Source organism: Etheostoma spectabile, chromosome 7 (genome assembly GCF_008692095.1).
Source record: "Etheostoma spectabile isolate EspeVRDwgs_2016 chromosome 7, UIUC_Espe_1.0, whole genome shotgun sequence".
Lineage (NCBI taxonomy): Eukaryota > Metazoa > Chordata > Actinopteri > Perciformes > Percidae > Etheostoma > Etheostoma spectabile.
The window spans coordinates 20,613,148-20,637,663 of NC_045739.1; the positions used below are offsets into that span (position 1 = coordinate 20,613,148).

At 42.0% G+C, this 24,516-nt stretch overlaps 1 protein-coding gene across 1 annotated transcript in view; it reads right to left on the reverse strand.

Annotated features, from left to right (window-relative positions):
* The window catches only part of LOC116691872 (plexin-B1), a 66,450-nt gene that overhangs the window by 25,024 nt on the left and 16,910 nt on the right, over positions 1 to 24,516 (reverse strand). The window contains exons 2-9 of the mRNA XM_032519757.1: positions 7,072 to 7,945; positions 6,516 to 6,755; positions 5,173 to 5,355; positions 3,031 to 3,159; positions 1,164 to 1,264; positions 928 to 1,060; positions 639 to 795; positions 278 to 386 (exon numbers count right to left, since the gene is read on the reverse strand). Of these exons, the coding sequence (XP_032375648.1) occupies positions 278 to 386; positions 639 to 795; positions 928 to 1,060; positions 1,164 to 1,264; positions 3,031 to 3,159; positions 5,173 to 5,355; positions 6,516 to 6,755; positions 7,072 to 7,935 (1,916 nt within the window). The 5' untranslated portion in view covers positions 7,936 to 7,945. The remainder of the gene's footprint in view (positions 1 to 277; positions 387 to 638; positions 796 to 927; positions 1,061 to 1,163; positions 1,265 to 3,030; positions 3,160 to 5,172; positions 5,356 to 6,515; positions 6,756 to 7,071; positions 7,946 to 24,516) is intronic.

Consider the following 24,516-nt stretch of genomic DNA (forward strand, 5'->3'; position numbering starts at 1 on the left):
CAATGGTGATGAAATTTAGTGACGTTAAATTTGCAATTTTCCTCAAGCAACATATAGCACATGTTTAGGAATCAGAAATATGTCAAAACAACTATGCATGGCTTTAGTTACAGTATGCACACAACCTACCCAGTCTCATCTCAGACATCTTATGTGCAAACAAGCATTCTTTCAGATGTTACAAGCTGAAAACGCCATGGTAGACTCACAGTGTAATCTGCTAGATTAGAGTTGATAATAGGTGTTGAGTGGTGACACGTGTGTGCGCATTACTCACGGCCTGCGACCAGACAGCTGCTGAACCAAGCTGCAGTTGTAGAAGGTGAATTCTGTCTCTGCCACCGTCACGTTTGTGAAACGCAGCGACAGGGTCACCATCACAAACTCTGCATCAGAACAAACCGGGTACCATTAATATGTTAGCTTCAAATTACCTGACCAACTTTTTTGTTGTTCTTATAAGTATCATAGAGCACTATGATATGCTATGGCAGTTTTGTAATTTTCACATTTCTGACTTGCAATAAAGATTTTAAAAACGATGGTCCTTGTTACACCCTACCTTGTAGGTTATGTAAATATTGAAAAAAGTTGACCCTGGGGTAAAATTGGTAAACAAATACAAATAAAATACTCACCATCTCCATGTCTAATGGGGGGCAGACTGCTGGCATCAGGGGTGGAGCATATGACACCAGTGTTGGTGAGTGAGGCAGGAGCTTCTGTGTCCTGGAAAAAGCAAGAGTAGGCCTCTCCTTTTCTTAGGCTTGGAAGGCCTTCTACTGACACTGTAATCTGAGGTAGGAAGATAGAATGGGAAAAAGACATTAAGTGAGCAGAAACCGGTAGTTGTTAATGTAATGTAAAACATGTGTCCACAGACTTTTGTAGAACTAAAACTAATGGGTGAGATGGAAGAAGCATTACATCAGTTTTCTCCCCACGGCTGATGTTGTAGAGGCTGAGGTGCTGGATACTGAGGCACTGCTGCATCTGGTTGAAACTCCACAGCCACTGGCCCTGCACAGACCCTCTCTGGCACTCCCAGCGCTGGCCACACCTGAAATAACACAGAGAAGTAAGAGAGTCAAGGAAAGAGAAAGCAGACAGGGATGCAAGAGAGCATTTGCAGTAGCCCCACCGTTAGATGTACACTGACTCACCGTCCCTCCAGGACACACCAGCCACAGTATGGGTCTTTGGCAGACAAACACGATTGACAGTCCAGGTGGTCCCCACATTCTGCCACTGGACGCTTCTCTACCTGAAAATGATAATACGTGAGGACTCAAAGACAAACTTTATGAAGTCATGAATTAGGTGGATACCGAGCCTTGCGGTTAGCAATTAAAAGAAATCTGAGTCCTTCATTAAAGCAATTACATTTTGAACTTGCATCAGAGTTCCATGGAAATAATTTGATTGCCAACCACAATGTTATAGACTTGCATACTGATTGAGTAAGCGGAGTGACCATTGCTTTATTATTACTGCCAAAATCTTCCAAATCTTGAAGAACAATTGTTTCAAAACTAATCTCCACTTGTTATGTGTAGCTCCCTTGACTTTTGTTTTATTTTTCATTGTATGAAAAAATATAATTGATGAAATAGAAATATCACATTTATTTATGACAATTGCTTTCATGCTAGCCAGCGCTACCTAGCTTGTAGCTAACTAGCTTACCTGGATAGCAACAGGCAAGTATTGTAATTAAAACTTTAAAAAAAACTTGAGGCCAAGAAGGTTGTAAGTCAACTGCAAGTTTATTAGGTGGGGCTGACCAAAAAAACTGTCAAGCCATTCTTAGTTATCCATGTTGACTAGCTAACGTTAACATTTGTCCTCCTGACCATCCAAACTCACGTATGCCATACTGTACTCGCCCTAAGCTAGCCAGCTAGTTAACCTAGTAAGCTAATTTGAGATTCAAACTAAACATTGCTTTTTGTCAACTACTAATGACATTGTGACACCTTTTTCAGTGTGTGAGCTTGACCTGCAACTTAGTGCTCTTGCAGCGTTATAGTCTAATCATGCTAGTTATTTACCATTGGCGAGGTTAGGTTCAAATGTATCTCGATTTTAAATAAAAAAACAAACAAAAAAAAACTTAGTGTCCTCTTACTGGCTTTAGCCAGAGCATTCAACTCCTACATTTACAAAGTTATACCGTAAGTTTTTTTGTCATTTGAATGAGTTTGTAGGTTTCATGGTAGTACATGTTGTACCTCTTTATGTGGGTCCAGTTAGTATTATTAAGCCAGAAAAACATTGGTCCATTGGCTTTGCCCACACTCATAAACACAATATGTCTAAGTCCAAGAAACTGAATGTCAATCTGTTCATGACACTATTAGTAGCTTTATGACGATTGCAATGCTTATAATGCAATAATAATAATTTTTGACTTGGCTACAGCTCTACCACTGAACAGTAAGGTGTTCAGTGGTCTAGAATTGACACAAGCCATTCAATGTATAGACTAGCACTTTCCCATATCCATTCATCAGCATCTATGGCTACCTACACAGACACTCTGTAGGGAGTGTGCCAACACAATGAAGGCCACTCTTTCTGATCAATACCATTGTTGTCTGACCTTACACCTCCTGCTGACTGTTGTACCCATCATAGGGGGGTTAGTGACCTCTGACCTCAACAGCCAGCTGGCTTTTCCGTTTTCTCTTATGTTTGCCTCTTTTTCTTTTATACAATTTTTCTGTGAGAGAGACACAGCTTGAGGAAACATTAAAGCCTGACAAAACTCTGACAAACGATTAATTGTCTGACGATGAATGACAAGCCATGTTTGGTCTTGTGTATGGAGACATCTGGGTGAATGGTTGAATGGTAAGACGCACAAAAAAAGAGTAGCCTACAGCTGTTTGTACATCTGTTGAGTAAAGATGTGAAAGCTTACTTGCTAACATAATCTGCTGGACTCCATTCGGTGTTTTCCTTTAAACAGAAAATTACATTTACCACCACTAACTAGCCAAAACAGCAATACTACATATTTATACTTACAGTAGTCTTGGTCATGATGTAGATGTGTGCTCCATTCTGGTCCAATAACAGGTCACTGTTAATGGGTGAGTTGGGCTGGATTGTCTTGTTTGCATATACCTCCACATGGCCATCTTGGCCCAGATATACCTGAAGAAGTGCACCAGAAAAACCTCAGAAATTGTGGTATAATTGTGATATTATAGATCACTAGCAAGTGAATTGGTACATTCCTGTAAGAACTGTCAAAAAATAAAATAATGCAGAACAAATGTCTTCTTCAGTTTACAACTCAAACTCTAATCAAATCCCGCGTGGAGGATCGCAGCAGAAGTGGCCATGAATGTGATTACGGCAGAGTCAAATCGAATATGAAGCACAGGAAGACACCTCTGGCTTAAGTGATTCCCAGGCCTTCAGACTCTCATGTTACCTCATGCTAATGAGATTAGTAGAGGTTCTTTTATGCCTCTTTCCAGAAGGCTCTCACTTGAACAGAACAAGATGGAACAGAATGTGAACAGAATGGAGAATCAGTTGTACCATTAAGAGAATGCACTCAAAACATAATGGAATGGAAAGTAGGGCTGTAATGCTTGGTGACTCAGAAACATGAAAGGAGTTTGTCACATTTGTCACATATATGGGGAGAATTTGATGCTGTATTGAAGCTGCAAGATGGGAGATTAAGCTACGTGGGCAAACAAGAAAATATTGGTAAATCAACATTCAAACGCAGCGATTTACATTACATGCCATACATGCCTACTCTAACCTTAGTTTAACATTTTAGGAAATATGCTTAGGGCTATTCACCTTCTTAAAGACACTTAGATTATAAAATCAATCCCACTCAATAATTAACACCTTAAAGCTTGTTTGACGAATCAATATGAAACCCAAAGTGTCAAAATGATAAGTCTCTGCTGGTTGCCTGGCATCATCACGGTGATAACAAGATAGGGTTGGGTCTAGATGGTAACCTAAGATTTGCATAAGTCTTGCAAAATGGCATTGACCGCGAATGGTTACATTTAGGATAACTCGTCGGGCAACAAATCTTGCCAGTTATCACAAATCTAGGGTTACTATGTAGAAACAACCAAGAAATAGTCCAGCACCTAACCCCCCACAACTTTTCATTTTTACACTTCGGTTTAAGTTTGTATTACACAAACAAATTAATTATTAATTGTAAATTAGGAAGCTTAAAATGTGTCGGTAGGAGGATTTATTTAGCAAGGAAACTGTTGCACGCTGTCTAACACACACACACACACACACACACACACACACACACACACACACACACACACACACACAACACACACACACACACACACAGTATCTGGATGCTGTGGAATTTTCCTGCTGCATACGATAATCCTGTTACAATAGCTTACTTCACATGCTACATGGATTGCTGCTTTGATCTGCTACCTAAAAGCACTATGTCTGACTCTATGTCTCCCGCTCTCACACACACACACACACACACACCACACACACACACACACACACACGATAACCAACTCCTCAAATACCTCACAGCAGCGTTTTATCAACTCTCCATTAGATCTACGCAGATGTTTTAAAAGCTGTGATAGAGAGCAGTTTTGGACAATACTGTACAAAGCAGTAAAAAAGGCAAGGCTAAACAGTATCACACCCTTAAAACATCAGCTCAAAAATGCATCACGTTTAAGTCTCCATTCTGTGCTCTAGCGAACAAAAAGCAATGTATTAGGCATGGGATCATGGTGGTATGCTAGTCTGTATTTGTTGGAAAACTGTCAGCGTTGGAATGACCGGAATCTTCTAGATTGTAGTTGCGATATATAGTCCCATAAGTAGATGGGAGCTGGCGCAAACTTTCAAAAACAATCCGTGAGAATAGTTGTAAATGTTTTATGTAGTGTGAGGTGTGACTGCTTAGCTGGGAAATGATACATAGACAGCATTGGAAGAATTTAGGCAGGAACATTAACAAGGGCAGGGCAGTATGGATCACAAAATGTAGTAAGCTCTAGTAGTGTGAATGGAAAATGATCCCTGTGATGTGTCCAGGGCGTCTCCCTGCTTCCCACCCAGTGCATGCTGGGGCAGGCCTAATGGCCTAAAGAAACTGGCATAAAAATCTAAGTATGACACGGGATGTTCTACCTTGTGCAGATTTCCTTTGGAGTCACCGAGGAAGGCGATGCTGTGTCCCTCTCTGACACTGACGGCCACAGCAGTGAGACGGGCAGCCGAGGTGTGCCACACGGCTTTAGACGCCAGCGGTGCCCGGCTTGCCATTGGACTGGGGGTGTGGTCGGAGCCGCAGGGATAGGCCTTAAGGGTATTCTACACATGAAAGAAAGAAAGTTTTGAGTTGTTTCTTGATTGTATGTATTTATCTGAACTGAATGCATCCGGATTATATTTATTTTAGTGATCTTTATAATTTGCACTAACAAGTTCATGTTCACGTCTTTTCAGTTAGTCTTCCATTTTCTCCAAGTATTGCCTCAGAGACTTTGAATCCTCTTAATTCCCCATAAGCGGATTGCACTATAGATTAAAGTAGATTTATACAGACACAGCCAACTCGCTCTTTTGGTTTCGTAAAACCACTTCTCTAAATCCTGCTTTCTGGTTAGTCTCTGAACTCTGGCTCCACATAATTGGCTCTAAAGGAGGAAGTTGATTGGGACATCTTATATTTAGTCTAAGCAGAGTTTGTTTATATAAATAAAAAAATGAGATTGCTTATCGTTGTTGCAAGGGAAACTCTGATCTAATACAAGCTTTCTTCATTCAATCATCTAGAGGCCTCTAGCTTATTTAATTCTCTCTCCCTGTCGCTTTGTATGCTATTCTTTCTATTCCTATATTTATATTCCACCCCCTTTCTCTATCTCTCTCTTTGTCCTCTTATGTCAGTTGATTAAAAAAAACTCCTATCCTTCCTTGTCAGACATCATTAAGCAGCAGCACAGCTGATTCAGGGTTAGCTTGGTTTATTGATCTCTAATGATCCCATTAAATGGCTCTGAGGGCTGGCAGGACCTGAGCAGCTACAGGGCAGCAGAGGGGGTCACTGGAGGGCTGCAGCTGGGCAAAGCTACTCCTGGGAGCTTTGGGCTGTTCAACGAGGGCCTCATTACAATAACTTCATTCTTTCTGTTACCAAGCGTAATCTCGGCAATCCAGTCATCCCTTGTTACTGTGCTGTACTTTCTGTTTTGTCTTTTTGTGACCACTGAAACCAATAACTGAGTCATTATACTTAAGTACATTAAGACAGCGGGGAACAATTCATCCTGATGTATGGCTGTATTGTCTGTACTATACGGCCAGCATCCATGCTGTAACAAGCATTCTAAGTAGCATGCAATTCTGCTCAAGGGGACCAATGAGAAACTGTAGTTTGATGATTTGCTCTTCTTCCATGAAAAATGACAAAAAACAAAAAAAGCAAAACGACATTTAACCCCCCTCTTCTTCATCCACTGCATCCTTACCAGGGGCAGGTTGGCACAGCTGGACTTGACCTCGTACTCTATGTAGGCCACCTCTCCTCTTCCCTCCACCCGGCCGTCCTGGGTGTAGCAGAGGTCACGGGTGGAGTCAATGTGTTTGTCGAGCTCATCCAGTGGGTAAACGCACAGAGCTGAGGCATCCGAGGGATTGTTTGTAGAGCCGGTGCGGGTGGAGAAGACTCCCAGCAGATCCTCGCCTTCCCAGCCCGCACCTTGTCCCACCTGTTGCAACAAAGGCGTGGGAAAAAGACAGGAAACTTGAAACACAGCCAGGATCAGTGTAATCTTGATGTAGACCCCATTTCTGCACTTGAAATTCACACACTCTGATGACCAAGAAATTCAACCATATTTTGAATTGCTGCTCCCTCAAAAGTATTTTTGAAGAACTCATAATAATAAATAATAAATTGTATTTAGGGGTGCCTTTTTCTACACTCGAGGACACATTAAATGTACAAATAATAATAGATAAAAACAGATGACAGCAAAGAATAAGCAGAAATACTCATGTTGATAATATTTTGGGATAAAGTACCTGGGCAGCCTGGAGCAGGTTGTAAGTCCTTGACGGAGAGGAAGGGGATCGGCAGACAAGAGGAACTTCCACATAGGAATAGTAGGAGGTGTCGTCCAAGCACACTCTGGCAGCGTAGGTCCTGTACTCCCTCGATGCCGACTTGATGTCACGGCGGTAAAACAAGAAGTACACATACGTGCGGCGTGTGAATGCCATCACGAAGTGGTGGTCGTATTCTGACAGACGCCCAGCCACGGCCAGCTTCGCCGTCTCCTCGTAGGAAAAGATGGGTTCTGATGAAAGGTGGCGGGTGGAGATGGGTGGGTGGCTGGCAGTGTAGCCCCGACCCACATACATGACTGTCCTTTCCCCGCCACGAAGCCCAACCACCAGCCCTACCGTTGACACCGACGGGTCATTGGCTGCGACGTACTGCGTATCCACGGGCCTCTCGGTGGAGAAGAGAACCTTCTTGATGGATGCCAGTCTGCGTTTCTGGCAGGTGCCCTGGTGGATGCTGCCGCAGGTGATCAACTCCAACGCCTTCGGATCGACCAGAAGTAATTTGTTGTGATTACTGGTTCTTCTGGCTTGGGGGCAGTTAAACTCGGTGACTGGGGGAAGGCAGTCTTTGCTGTCGCTCACGGGACCGGTCGTCTCCTCTTGCTCCAGCCGGAGTCCATCGGCTCCGTCCAGCTGGAAGAGGTGGTCCCTGGCCCCCACGTACACCGTTCCCACAGAGGGGTCTGGGTGGAGCACCAGGTGCTGGAATTCAGTGTCATTCCGGGAAAAACAAGGGTAGGAGCGACCATGGGCTGTGGCAAAGATGATGAGGATGAGGAGTAGGAGCAGGGTGGAGTCCAGCGCCTTCCCATGTAGCATGGCAAATATTCTGAGAAAATAAACAGAGCAGGGTTAGAAGCCTGCACGATCAGATGTTTGAGGTTAAACATCAACATTCAATAAGGCTACTAAGGCTGTTTCCATATAGAGAGTCAAGTGCAAGTTTAAGAGTTTTAGAGAGCTAAGAGTTTAGGCAGGGAGAAATGTTAAGATGTTGTGAGAATTGAAATTACCATGAACACACACGCAAAACATGCATGCTCTGAAATGCTGTCTTTTATTGCCTGTCTCTGTGAGCATCTGTGCTTTTGGTATTTCTGTATTGTCATTGCATTCGGGGAATGACCGTAAAAGCAGTGTAGCACACTTTCTATATTGTACAAAAGTCCTGTGGGCTTGTTTAAAGGCAGTTTCTGAATATGGGCTGTGGGCATTTCACTGTGGATTGAGCATTTTGATACTTTTACAATATTTATATAGTACCTGGACCTGCTTTATAATTTAAATACACATGAAAATCCTTTTTTTTAAACTTTCAAGGTTCAATATACACTCGTCTATATTCTTTATTAAGCTGAAGACTTCCTTTGCCTTATCACTTGGAATCATATCCCATTCCTTTCCTCTCTGACTTTAAATGTTTGCAACACGGAAGATTACTGTATAAAAGAGGAGCGAGAGCGAGACAAAGAGAGGGACGGGACTCAGAGTTGGACGGAAGCAATATTCAGGATGAGTGTAACGTTACCCATCAAAATGCTACGTCAACATCTATAATACAATTAGTGTGCATGACTTTACCACTATGTAGAGTGTGTTAATCGGAATCAAAACACTGGCCGCCACAGTATCCCTTTACAGCTGGAGCATTCAAAACAACAACTTTCATTTCCCATTTCCACAGCCATCACTCAACACCTCTAAGGAGAGTGGTTTAAGAGCCTTCGCATTAGCAAGAAAACCCCTTTAATTATTGAACGGTTTCTTCTGGCCTTTTGCTGACCTCACTGAGAAGGGTCACACAGGAATAAATAAATAAATAAATAAATAAATAAATAAATAAATAAATGAATGAATGACTCCTGTACTACGGCTGAAAATCACGATCACGGTTATTTTGGTCTCTATTGAAATCACAATCATTTAACACGATTACTTATTGACTTTTGGGAATATGTTGCAATTGTTAAACCTAAACAACAGTTAAAAAGTTAAACAAATCAACCGTGCAAACACCTAGAACTGTGAAATTTCCTTTAATAATTTTCCAATTGAAAAAGAAGAAAAATTCAGAAGACCAAATGTAATGTGCAAAATAACCATTTAAGGTTATTATTCTGTATTTGTTATCATTATGAGACAAAATAGTTTGTAATCGTAACATTTTCATTAATTGCACATCCGTATCATGCATCCCACAGTGTATGGAGCAAGCTTTGAACAGGGGATAGGAGCTCAATACAAGATAGATACAACACTAGCAAGTGTTATTTATGAGCCAACACTATGAATAAGGACGGGGGAAGAAAATGTTTAGAGAAAGCTACTGTATCATCTGACTGTGATATTAAGAAAAAAAGTGCAATATTGTGCATCATTACCTTGCAGTGTGAATAGATTGCTAAGACATTAGACATGCAGTGCCATCTCACCTAACGGTTGCCCCCCCGAAGGCTGCAATCAGGACAAAGACGAGGGGTGTTGAAAGGGAAGAAACCGGGGATCTGTGAATGTGTGTGTGTGGATGCGTGTGTGTATTTGTGCGTGTACATAACCAGAGGCCATAGAGGAGCAGGTGCATGTGTCTGGTAAGTGGGTGAGTGTGTCTCAGACCTCCTATTTACTTATTCATGAGCAGAATAAGAAGTATAATAAGTAATAACCTCCGAGCTCACTGTCAGAGGACTTCGGGTATGATTGAGTGTGAATGTTAAGAGGAGTGGCCATTAAACTTTGTTAAACAGGGTATATGTGTATACAATATTTATATACAGTATATATATATATATATATTTGAAATAAGACTTTTTTTTACATCAAACTTTGTTTTCGTCAAAGAATCCTCCATTTGCAGCAATTACAGCATTGCAGACCTTTGGCATTCTAGCTTTTAATTTGTTGAGGTAATCGGGAGAAATTGCACCCCACGCTTCCAGAAGCAGCTCCCACATTGGATTGGTTGTTTGGGCACTTCTTGCGTACCATACGGTCAAGCTGCTCCCACAAGCTCAATGGGGTTCAGATCTGGTGACTGCGCTGGCCACTCCATTACCGATAGAATACCAGCTGCCTCTTCCTCTAATAGTTCTTGCACAATTTGGAGGTGTGTTTAGGGTCATTGTCCTGTTGTAGGATGAAATTGGCTCCAATCAAGCCTGTCCACTGGGTATGGCGTGGCGTTGCAAAATGGGTATAGCCTCCTTATTCAGAATCCCTTTTACCCTGTACAAATCTCCCACCTTACCAGCACCAAAGCAACCCCAGCCATCATATTACCTCCACCATGCTTAACAGATGGCCACTCTGCCCTGAAGCCCAGAATCCCGCAGCCGCCTCTTCACTGTAGATGTTAACACTGGTGTTTTGCGGGTACTATTTATGAAGATGCCAGTTGGGACCTGTGAGGCGTTGGTTTCTCAAACTAGAGACCCTAATGTTTATCTTCTTGCTCAGTTGTGCACGCGGGCCTCACACTTCTTTTTCTACTCTGGTTAGAGCCTGTTTGTGCTGTCCTCTGAAGGGAGTAGTACACACCGTTGTAGGAAATCTTCAATTTCTTAGCAATGTCTCGCATGGAATAGCCTTCATTTCTAAGGCAAGAATAGACTGTTGAGTTTCAGATGAAGTTCTCTTTTTTCGGCCATTTTGAGCGTTTAATTGACCCCACAAATGTGATGCCCAGAAACTCAATCGCTCAAAGGAAGGTCAGTTTTTGACTTCTGTAACGACCTAAACTGTTTTCAGATGTGTGAACATGATTGCACAAGGTTTTTCTAATCATCAATTACCTTCTGAGCCAATGAGCAACACACATTGTACCATTAGAACACTGGAGTGATAGTTGCTGGAAATGGGCCTCTATACACTATGTAGATATTGCACCAAAAACCAGACATTTGCAGCTAGAATAGTCATTTACCACATAGCAATGTATAGAGTGTATTTTCTTCAAAGTTAAGACTAGTTTAAAGTTATCTTCATTGAAAAGTACAGTGCTTTTCCTTCAAAAATAGGACATTTCAATGTGACCCCAAACTTTTGAATATATATATTATATAATATATTATATATTATATAATATATATATATATATAGAAACAACACACACACACCCCCACACACCACACCCACACACCCACACACACACACACACACACACACACACACCACACACACCCACACACACACACCACACACAACACACACACACACACACACACACACACACACACACACACACACACACACTATTGTCGGTTACAACCTCGGTGATCCCTTAAATCGTATGCACTGACATCGACTTAAACTTTTAAATTTGTCCAACACCACAAAATACCTGCAGATCTGAGAACATTCCTACCGGCCTCAGCTGTACTGTGTGGTTAGTGCTGCTTTTAGCAAGGGTCAGCAACATGCCAAAATTTCTTTCATTTTGATCATGTTTCTTTCATTTTGATCATGTTTAGCTCAAAGCACTGATTTACAGGCCACACTGTTATGACTCTTTTACACCAGTGACCAAGGTCGGACCAGAGTTACTAACCCACGTTTAACCCTTCTCTTGTCAATTCAAACCAAGCCAGTAAACACGGGTGATCCCTGGTCATGACAATTCAGATATGACCTGGGTCAAAACTTGGACGAGATGCATACCAGTTACCTCAGTTTCTGGAAATGGGCGTTGTGTTTACACGTGACTGGCCCTATTCCCATGCAGCTGTACACCACCAGAACTACTGTTTTGTAGTTAAATATACTTAAAAATCTCATTGTATAATTGGCTGCAGACATGAATGTGTATCAGGCAAGCAAGTGAAAGCCCAGCGGGGCTGTGAATGAGAGAAATAAAACATTATTCTGATGGTTTACTGGTTGTTTTACAGTGGTTACGCTCCAAAGCGCATTTTATGTGCTGCGGCAACTTGTGACAATTGCGTAACGACTGTGCACCCCCATTTCCAAAAAAACAACTTAATTTGTCACGCCTCAGTGTTTGGCAGCCCTGGTTGTGTGCAATTCACATTAAAATTGACCCACGTTGACCTGCGTCCGACCCACCTCTAATCCCCGGGTCGCGAAGCTAAGTCGGGTTAACCCTTTCGAAGGCAAAGTCAATCCTGGTTTAACCCTTGTTGAGCTCTCGGCATGAATGGGGTACTAGTCTTATCTATCACAGATGTTGAAGCAACACCTTGTAACACCAATGGGGCAACAATCTGTAATGGAAAATGCTAAAATTTAGCAAAATGCACAATAGAGAAGAGTCATAAATCAGCTAACAGATGCAAAAATGTCAGTTATACAACAATAACTATCTAAAGTTTAGTACCATTATATAGCATTATGCTGTGTTCCAGGCAACCCGTAACTGGTATTTTACAACCTGCTACCTGTGAAAGTGCCCTGGAATGGCAGTCAAACCCGTAACTTACTACTTATGAACGCGTACAAGATAGTTGTACTCCCAGTTACAGTTTTGATGTCACACACACACATAAACAACAATGGCAACCCCTGTTGATGCTGTACAAATGCTGTAAGAAATAGTATAAATAGGCAACGTGAAGTAATTCCGCACATTGTAATCAAAACAATACACATACTACTAGAGATTATGTTTAACTGAAGCTCAAAATATGCCGCCGACTACAATTCACTAGTATTAGCTAGCAGTAGCCAAAGTCAGAGATAGGTAGCCGCTAGCTAACATTAACGCTAGCTAACGTTAACGCTAGCTAGAAAGGTTTGTGGTGGCTTTGCCTGGAACGCTACCAAGTCGTGAGTGTTGACTTGAAGTCGTAACTTACGGGCTAAACTAAACTGTGTCTGGAACGCAGCATTAGACTGCATAAGGTACTGGAAATACTAGACCAAATAAGGCTGTAGCAGGAACACCCATTTCTAAGAGAAAGATATTGTAAGGGAGTTACTGCTTCTTTCAAAAGTCTTGCTTTAAGATGGCTAAAGTCAGTGTGCTAGATTAGTGTTTTGGCACATAATGAGGTCATCAAGCCACTGACAACAACTACTGCGGTTACAGTTAGTGTGTTGAGTACCTAGATTTTCACTGTAATAGAGAGCCTGGGAACCATTCTAGACAAATTCTAGTAGGCGTCCTCACCTGCTCTTTGACCGGCTAACTACATATTTATAGCATGTGGCGACCCCATCGCCATGGGAACTTCCTCTTACCAAACAGTAGGCTAATGATGGCATCCTACGAGCTACAATGAGATCAGACTTGATGACTGTTGTGTGGGACAATGTGGAAGCGGAAGGGATGAACAGAGGCACGAGAAATACAGCTGTGGTTGATGTTAAAGCCGAGAGGCAAAGATATTTCTTTTAGCAATCCGAGACCCATTAAGGCAATGCAACATTTTCACTTAATTCATCAACTAAATGAGCGCTCTTAAACTTAGATAGCTCTTTCTATAATGAGCCATTTAATTGTGAGTGAGCCTTGAAGGAAATTTGTGGATTTTTGGAGGCAGCTTTTAGTCCATTCAAGCTTCATTATCCAACCATCATTCTTATAAGAGAGCTTTCTAGAGTCTAATCTTTCATCACTACATCTTGCTTTTGTCACAGTCGCTCTTCTATTTTAACCCCTACTGTGGATGTGTTTTGATAGCAATACAAATACCACCCTTTGGAGAAGCAGAGGGGCGGTTTCTCTCATGCTGTTAAACAACAATCTCCAGAGTTCATCAGTTGTGTCTGGTATGCGGCATGTTCGCAATGGGGCACAGTCCAACAACCTATAAATAACCTCTGGTAGAACATTAGACTGTCATCCAAATTGAGGAGGGGAGCTGGTGGTCAGAAGGCAAATATGGAGCAAATGTTCACATGCAAGCAAACATAAATAAACATATTTGAGGTATTTGCTCAGAATTGTTGTCCTGTTGGCATTTGAAACAGAAGCTTTACTACAATTCTCCACCAGAAGAAAATAATTTATTTTTGCTGGGGACGACAGGGTGATCATTCCATCAACAGTAGTAGAAGAGCTGATGTAATATATACAGTATGTGTGCTAAAAGACCTTAATACATTTCTCAGAACGTGGGTTCTTCAGTGAACTTTTGCCCTGACCATTCCTATCTGTCTCGCTTTCTCTCTCTGTCCATGTTTATTAATCACTGAGAGAGTCTGCTGTGCAAGTTCATTTCTAAAGCTCCTAATGAGCCTTGACAGCCCACTGAACGCCTAACACCCCATAAAATATGTGGGGTCAGCAGCAGAGGGACAGTGGGGGACATTGGGCCCGGAGCCACGGAGCACTGCCTTGCATTGTTATGTTCTGGTGGGTCCGCTGGGTTTCACCCCAGGCCTCTAACTCTGCAACACTTGCATCTCTGGATTCCATCCAGGGAGTATAGTAGAGAGAGTAGCGGAGGGTCTGTTTGAGATCAGCAATGACCACACACAGGCAGGAAGATACAGCACAAGCATACATGTTTGCCAGTAAACAATTGGAATTGATTGAAAATGAGGTTGTAGAAAGAGTTGGCATGTGGTTGGGTGACATTCATGACACTGATGAAGTTAAGTTGGCAACAATATTTTTGAAAAAAGCCTGAAAATGCCATTCTTGGTGCCTTTACATGAAAATAGAGGCATTTGCTATGTGTCCACCACTGGATGAGACTGTTGATAGTGAAGACAACATAAAGAAAGTGAGAGAAAAACTCTCTCGTAATCTGATGACATCTCAATTACCACTTTCTGTACACACAATGTCACTGATCAGGCACCATACATCCGTCTACTGCTGCGGTGGTGACATCAGCATATGAAATCTGAAGCTCAACTATTAATCTAATGCTAGGTCGTAGATATTTATGGCTGGACTCCGGTTAACCCTTTTGCGCCCAGCCTGAATCTATCTTAAGTGGCAACTTGTGGGTCATGCACTGGTTGTTTGTTCTTGGCAAAATTAAAACAGAAAAGTCTTCAATCAGACAGCCAGCAGTTCATCACACCTGTTCCGCACTGATGCAAATGTTGAGCTAGTCTTACATGTGGTGTGATAACCAGGGAAGAGAACAGACAAGCCCATCATACTTGGAACCCTTTGTGCCAATGACATCTCTAGCCTGATGGACGACGAAACACATAAAATCCAAAGTCCACTTTTCCACTCTTGTTAAGACCAAACACAACTAACAAGAGGTGCAATTCACACCCGTAGTGTCACTTCCAATTAGGGCTGGGCGATATGGAGAAAATCAAATATCACGATATATCTGACCAAATACCTCCATATTGATATGGCAACAGTATTGTAGTGTTGACTATTGGTGCTTTCACAAATAGATTTACACAAGGGGTCTTTTGATAAATAACCATCAATAATGTGGATATAATGACTAAGTGGGTAAAGGCAAAAAATAGAACAGTTACAAAAGCTGGTAAGTTCAGAAAATGACATATCTTTACTGTGATGCAGCCTTTAAAACCAGGAAAACACTAAATTTATGCCATATTACTATATTACGATATCCAGAATTTAAGACAATATCTAGTCTCATATCACAATATCAATATAATATCCATACATTGCCCAGCTCTACTTCCAATCCAGTGGGTACATTCACATACAGTGGAGTTGCTGCTTCTGTGTTATTACTTTTAGATAGTTAGATCAGTGAAAGCGCTAATATTATGAGAGGCAGATGTACACATGCTTGGCCCCTTTCCACTTCCGTTGCCTTCTTTGGGGTCAATGGCCATATCCCTCCCCTCGATTCACATGCAGACACAGAGGGTCTCTCTCTCTCTCTGTCCCTCCGGTGGGCTGAAGGGGCTCTCTGTCTGCGGCTGGAGGGAATAGTGTCTCTTTCACAGCTCTTCGACCAAGTGGCTGCACGGAACGGACACAGGATAAAAGCCACTTCCCTCGGAGAGAGAGTCTACACACACACACATCTACATAACACAACACACTTTTTCATGTGCGCACACCCATACACACACACACACACACACACACACACACACAAACACTCGCTCAGCCCGTTTTATGACAGGATCTTTTCACCCTGAAGACAGTAACGCTTTCCCTGGGAAAAGCAGGTGTTCGGTCTAGCTGCTTCATACAGCATGACCCAAACAACCTGAGATCCACTGGAGGACCAATGGACTTTTTTATGTGCTATAATCTGTTATTGATAATCTTAATCCCCCAACACACCAGCTCATTTTTACAAAATATGTTATCTATGCAGCCCAAAAAGAACATCCATTATAAGACAACTTCCTTAATATATGGGGAAAAAAGGAAATAATAATATAATAATATTAATAATAATGTACTTTAAACTTTATTTTCATGGAGCCCTAAACTTTTCAACTTTAAATTATTAAACAGGCCAGAATGCACTGGGAAAATGTATATATGTTTAACTGTAAATGGTTATCTAAGTGAAGAGAATTTTCATCGTAAGGTGCAGATGTTTACTCTGAGCATCTGACAAGACGGTCTTTGACATGATGGGGAGGAGACTAGGGTATCCATGGAAACATGACAAAACTGGAACTGATGGTGCTGTAATTCTTCAGTTCAGTTCGACATTCAACAGGTTCAAGGATCAAAGAGCAGTCTGGAGGAAACAGGCGGCAGATGGACTCAAAGAGACAGAGAGGGAGAGGGGAGAGAGACAGAGAGGGAGAGGGAGAGAGAGAGAGAGAGAGAGAGAGAGAGAGAAAGCGAGAGAGAGAGAGAGAGAGAGAGAGAGAATGAGAATGATTGACAAAAGCAGCTGAGGCCCAATTTAACTTTTTAACTAGGGCCAGGCTATGGGCACCAAGTGGCCATGAGTGCAGTAAAATATGGCCACTTAATAAGCATGTCTGCTATAAATCTAAAAATGCATTTTTGAATATAGGTTGATGGGAATACACAGTCCTCACAGCCTAACATACCACAAAACTAAAATAGGGCCATATAATAAAATGATGATAATAATAGTGAGGAATGCATTTGTTTTTGCGAGTGTGTGCTTTGATTATTGTGTGTGTGTGTGTGTGTGTGTGTGTGTGAGACAGAGATTGTTAAGTGGCCAGTGGTCACATCTTTAGAAAGAGCTTCTGCTGACAGTGTTGGAGCACAGCAGTGAAAGCAGCAGCCAACAAATCCCGCCACAATTACAGACCTCAGTTCTTCGGCCTCACATAGGAGAGTCAGCCAGTCAGCTTCAATGAATGACAACGTGAAAAAACGGGAGGAATGCGCGATGAAGCAAAAACATACCAAAATTTAAATTTTTTTTTTTACAAAATGTCTGAAAGTACAGGCCCCTATGTTTGCCTACTGGCCCACACTCTGCTTTAGGTCTTTTTGCCCGGGACTTTTCGCATCCGCTATCCAATCTAAAAACGTAACACACAGAAACCTTGCACACCGAGTCCGAAAATGTGCAATACGAGACAAAATGGAGTCACCACCAGTGGCCAGGATTGCAATACAGTGGTGCACATTTGCAAATTATTTGCTAGAATGATGATAAAACTTCAAAAACAAGTGAAAGTGAAGTGAGAGCTGAGATCAGACCTGCAATTACCGCCTATGGCCCCAAAGAGGATAAAACCGAGATCTTTAGGATTGTAACTTTCAGCATCAAATATACCAGGACCATTACTAAACTGATCTGTTACTTAATTCTAATGTAGAAGAAACCAATGTTGATTCCACTCATGTGTTGAAAATATTACCCTGATCCAGGGTAATATCTAAGAGATTGATATTTCAAGCCACTATCATATACGCTGAATCCGATCTATTCCAGTCATTTCCAGCACTATTACCATATTTAAGAGGGAAAGAAATGACTGGAAAAAAATCAACACACAAAGGCATTTGCATTTTGTCTGCAAAAAGACAAAGCAAGCTTAAATAGCTTGTCTGTGACCAGTTTGGGGTTTGAATTCAGCAAGGCCATATGCTCGGGTGAAGCATCACGTCATCGAGGACGCTGGTATGGTCATTGTGTGGCAGAATGCTAAGGAGGTGGCAGTGGGACGTGCATGCGTATTCATTTGTTTGTAGATGGTCTGCATACATTACCACCTACAGCTTGTACAGCCAGACTGAGTCTCACACACACACACACACACACACACACACACACACACACACACACACACACACACACACACCTCTTCTTTCACAGCACTCAATAGCCTAAGAAAGGCCTTTGTGGTCCTTCGTTGTCGTGACGACGTGCCTGGGTCGAGTGAATAGAGAGCAGAGGTCTAGCTCTCCCAGTCTGTGTCACACTGTTTGTGGTCTAACAACACTTGTGCTCTCCTCTGTACTTTGCCATGGCTTCTTCGGCCTTTCCTTCTTATTTTCTTGTTTTAAAGCACATTTCATGATTCCGATAACTCTGCGACACATCAAGCCAGATTTGCAGCTCTATTATTGAAATACACAGTTGACAATGAGAAAAGTGCCATGTCCAGAGTATAATTGCTAATATTCTTGAGGCTGAGGGCAGAAAAGCTGGGTTTTTTCTGCCCACCCTCCATTTTAATAAGTTTTTATGGCTATGAAAGGCAGTGTTTCAAACCGAAGGGTTCTCAAACCCCAGAATAAGCCTGAAAAAGCGACCTATTCCCCGGGGAACTTCTTGCTGGATCTTTGAGTTTGTAACAAGAATCTGAGAGCATGATTTGTTTTATTCATGAATGTGTTTGCAGCGCATGACCCCTGGCGAACCTTTGACTCATAACAAGCTATAGTGGAGGCAGTCCTGCGTACCCCTCTGTCTCACCCTTCTCGCCTGTCTCTGTCTCTCTCCCCCTCCGTCCATCGTGCTTGGTATCTCTGGCGCCTATCTGGATGCCATGCATTTTCTAAATGTTTAGCCAGGGATTCTTTGCGGCTGTTTTCCCTGCATGCCTTGTCGTGATAACTGCTGCAGTCTTATATCATTACATCATTCCTTAACCAGAAAAATATACTCCAGCTTAGACCCGACCAATTGAATCGTCCTCATTTAATGTGTACACACGTTACTGCATCTATGGTCCATATCTTTCTATTTTTTCTAAATGCAATAAAAGATTTTCAGGATATAGTTGTTAAAACACAACTTAGCCACCAGGAGACGCCCACTTTGAGCTTAATTTTGGCTTCAGAAACCTATGGGTGACATCACGTAGTCTACGTCCATTTTCTTTACAGTCAAGGTGGAAAATAAAGCTGGGCGATATGGAAAAAAATTCTAATTTTATTAGATTATTTGATATTTTTGACCATAAGGTCAATTTTGATACCGATGTTGTAGGGTGTACTATTGGTGCTTTCACAAAATCTTAACACAAGAGAGTTTTGATGATGATGATCATCAATAATGTGGACACAAAGACTAAGTGGGCAAATAATAAAACAGCTAGTAAGTCTGGTGAGTTCACAAAACTACACTTTACTGTAATGTAGCCTTTAAATCCAGGAGAAGACAGAACTTGTGTCTTATCACGGTTTGTATTACCATATCCAAAATATATGACAATATCTAGGCTCAAACAGGGCTGTTGTCAAGTCCACCTTTGTCGTGTCGAAGACAAGTCCAAGACCAGGACTAGTCGAGACCGAGTCAAGACAGAGTCCAATAAGGTTCATGTCCAAGTCAAGACAGAGTCCAAATGAGAGACGGTCAACACTGAGACAACAAACAAAAAAGAATCCTCTTTGAGACCACTCACTTCCCTGCTCATACTTTACATGAAGTGAGAGACAGTATATCGTTTACTTTAAGATAATTTTGCTTTATTATGTGTAATAATCAAAAAGCAAGTGCAGAGTAATACACTACAGGATCAAATAAAGGCATGTTATTTACTTAATACAAAAACAAAAATGTTCCCATTCTTGAACTTATTACCTGTCCTGAAGAATTAGAATAGTACAAAGTGCTTGTTGACATTGTCAGTGTCCAAAATGAAAATGATTGATACCTGATGAGTGAGGTATATGCTGCAGCCAGGCGTATCCCGGGCGACTCAATACCTTGAATGTATTAGATGGATTTTGAATTAAACTAATTAAATATCCTCGTTTTCTGAACGAGCGTGCTAAATCGATGGTTTTGTTTTGAAGGAGGAAGTTACTTCCGAACAAAAGCATGTAGTGCTGGACTCGGTCGAGGTCAACTAGAATATTTGGCGAGTCTGGGGGCCGAGTCCAAGACAAGTACAAATCCAAATGCCAACGAGTTGTCCGAGACAACAGAAAAGCGTCTTGAGTCTCAAGTACTACAAGTACTACAGCCCTGGCCAAATATATTGATGTTGATATAAAATTGATATATTGCCTGGCGCTAGTTGAAACATACGCTTTGTAATTGTAATACACTCCTAGTTTATGTCCTTATTGGCTTTGATGGTGCTTGCAGTCAGTTGGGAGTGGGCCCCTGCACTTGCTACCCTATTGGCAGCCAGATAAAAGAGCTGTTGTAGGGTCAGTTCTACTGACACACTGACTGTTCTGTCTGTCTGGTGAAAAATCAAATATCAGTGCGGGCGTATCCAACCTTTAAGGTCTTTGTGGATGTGGGTCAGCCCTGGAATAACCTAATAACATTTCTATGAAGATGTATCAGGATTATTGTAAAACATGACGGTATCTCTTTTGAAATCTTAATTTTGCTGTTTATTTTGTATTTGCCCAAGACATTTTTTTGGGCAAATACGGGCAAATAAATAAGCACCTTCTGTGTTTGTCAGCATTTGTTTCTATCACTTGGTTGTTGGGTGGCTACCTGGCTGTTTAACCACAAGAAAAACATAACAACGCTTGGCCTTAATACCTCACTGGCGTGGCTGGTCAACTCGGTGTGCATGCATGCAGAGACTGTGTACTTTCATCCCAGACGTGTTTCATCTGCTGCCAAGGCACCCATGCAGACATAATCCCACTGAACCCACTAAAAAGGGACCAGTGACAGGCGTTTCTAATTCACATTTCATTCCGGATTGCGTTCTACAGTCCTCCAGGGTTTTTTGCTCATTGGGCTGCTACTGGCGGGTACTTCCTAGTCCCAGTGGGGTCCTTAGATAAGGTAGAAAGAGCTTATTAAACAACTTTAAAATTGTAATTATTGTATGGACATTAACAAAGGCCAGCTGGAGACAGCTATTTCAGTAAATGGAAATCTATATAATTGATTGAGCTGTGTTGACCGAGGAACATGTCATAGGGTACATTTGCTCACAAGTGGAGTGGAACTCTGCATTTAGAAAACATTGATGTAACACGATTTGGAAAGATACAATTTAGAAGGAAACAACTTCTCGCAGAAATATCAGTGATTTACAATAACAGCACATTAAGCTTGAGTGTTATTGTGTCACGCACCAATTAATAGTAGTTCGATCCAGAAAGCAGTAAACACATAAACAATAGAAAACAATGTCCAGTAAGACTGATAGTCTTTCTGAAGCTGTACTACGCACAGGAGCTTTGAGCTAAATGCTAATCTTAGCATGCCAACATGATCACAATCACAATGTTAAAGTTAGTAGGTATAATGTTTACCATGTTCACTGTCTAGCTTAGTGCGCTAGCAGTAGAGCTAAAGTGATTAGGCGATTAATCGATCAGATGATTGACATAAATATAGTCAGCAACTACTTTTACGATCAACCAGTCTTTATAGTCACTTTCAAGCAAAACTGCTAAACAAAGGCCCAATCCCAAAGAGAGCCCTGAGGACGAAGAACTAAAACTCACAGACCTAACTGATCTCAGGTGCAAAGTGGGTGAGTGTGTGAGGCCACATGGGCTCAGAAGCTATAAATGGGATTGGGAGAGCACTTCCCAAGATCCTGTGTTACCTTGGCGACGTTTAATAACAACAAACATGTTGCTGACACTTGCCCGTTTGGGTATTTTCCTTTTAAGTGTGTTGCTTTCCACATGGCCAAGGCCCAGGTGACTGCTGGCTGATTCCACATTGTTTTCAAACTCTTGTTTTACAGCTGGGTCCGTTCTGTTTCGTGGTCGTGCTGCGTGCTGTTGTTCACCTTTGTAATTTACGAATATCCCTATGGTCTCCGCGGTAAACGTCACAACGCTTTGAACTGTGGGTAATTCCCTTTGTTGAAGTCTGCATCGTTGCAAACTCACGGTAAAAAATTGCACTTCTGGTTAGACCCAAACTGCATTTTGTTGCCTTGTACCTGTACATGTGTTATGACAATAAAGTTGAATCTAATCTAAAGGCCTCGGTAAGTGTGTACTCACACCCTCACACCCTTTGAAATTCGACATTGGGACAGCCCTAAGCCATTACGAATTTCTCGAGAACGCACACCAAAGTCTGAGTCCAAACTTTGGGATTTGGGCTCTGGGTTACTTTGGGACACTACAATTGAATATAAACTACAAACATGAACAATACTACTTCACATGACTTCAATTCATGTCAATGAAAGCATTCATGTATTATTTAATTCATCAATTACCTCCACCAAAGAGGTCATATTTTCTGCTGTTTGTTGGTTTGTTTGTTGGTTTGTTTGTTGGTTTGTTTGTTGGTTTGTTTGTTGGTTTGTTTGTCTGATAGCAGGACTATGAAAAACTACTGGCCCGATTGCCATGAAACATGGAAGAGTGTAGCATTGCCAAAGTAATACACAGATACACAAACAATTATTCACTTCTGGTAACATTGAGAAATAGGGCATTTGTGCTGCATTCATGTTGTGTCGGAAAAATCTGAAGAGTGAGTGCCCTACTGGGAAAACTGACATGAAAGCCCTCTAAAGTCGGAACGTAAACACAGAGAGAGAGGCCATGGCTTTGCGGTGGTCTGTGCTCTCCCAGTGCCCTTCTAGTTACTAATGAATTTTGTCCTAGATTGTTTCGATTGTTTTGTTTAGCCATTTCATTAAATAAATAACGCTCACTGGTAATTTTCCATCTGGAAAACAGTTCAAATACATTTATTAAAGTCACATTTTTTTCTATTCTATTATCCGACACATTACTACTAAAAAACTATGATTTTTGTAGTATGAAGCTCATAGCAAGATGTAGCGGCACTGCTGTGGAACATACCCCGCTGAGTGACCAGCGAAACAGTACTATAAGTGTACTGCACAGGGTAAATCAAGACTACAAAATGCCCCAATGAGAATATTTTGATCAATTTCTATTCCCTCTGTTTTTTGAACCAAAATGACCTCATCTCATTTAGCTCCCAAACTGGTGGTTTTGAAGTGTAGACAGGTGGGAGTAATATCCTGGCCTTCTGTCAACAAGGCGTGTGACGGACAGCTTCATTAGAAAGAAAATGGACGCCCCCCCCCCGGAGACACGCCTTGGTACCACCCCACTCCCACCCCTTGGCATCCTGGGATTGGGAGAGAGAACAATCTAAACAGGTCTTTTAGAGTGGGAGGTCTTCAAGTGTCAAATGCTTAATAGACTGTGCTCTCTCCATCTTGCTCAGGAACAGCATGGGAGAATCGGATGCACTCGCAATTAACACACACACACCACACACCACACACACACACACACACACACACACACACACACACACACACACCACACACACACACACACACACACACACACACACACACACACACACCACACACACACACACACACACACCCACACACACACACACACACACACACCACACACACACCAACACCACACCAACACACCACACACACACCACACACACACACACCACACACACACACCCCCACACACACACACACAAAATCTGAATCCCTGGCAAGAAAAATCAAAGGTGATTGATGAGTGGAGCCTGGCTGTGTTGAAGGTCTGAGGTGTGTGATTGTGATCTGAGGACAAAGGAATCATTGCCAAAAGGTTAAGCATACGATAAAACCCTCAGGAAGGCACGGAGGGCATTGTAGATGTCATTAATCACATGAACCTGCTCTTTTCAGTCAGTTGTCATCGTTTTCAATGAATCACTGGCAGTGTCATTGGTGTGTTGTGGGAATCAGTCGTTGTAACATTCGCTTTGGTAAAAACTCCACCTGGAAGTCAAGTAGAATTAAATCAACCATTGACACTGTGTTACATTAGGAGACAACCATGCTGCGTCTTCAAGAGGGAATGTGGCTATAAATCAGTCGACAAATGCCAAGCAAACGGCTCCAGGAAGTATTGAGAGGTCTTTGTTCGAGAAGGGGCACGGGCATGGACCCAACACTAATATGGCTAATGGCTTAGGGAACCCCACTGCTTCTTTAATTGAAGGCGGCTCTCCTAAGTCCAGTGGGGAGAGAGAGGAGAAAGCAAGATAAGAAAAGGGGGAAAAAAGAGCGAGAGATTGGGGAGAGGGCAACGGGTATGGTTTAACTCTGAACTTGAAAAGCAAGGAGGGGCTGTGAGGAGGATGCAGA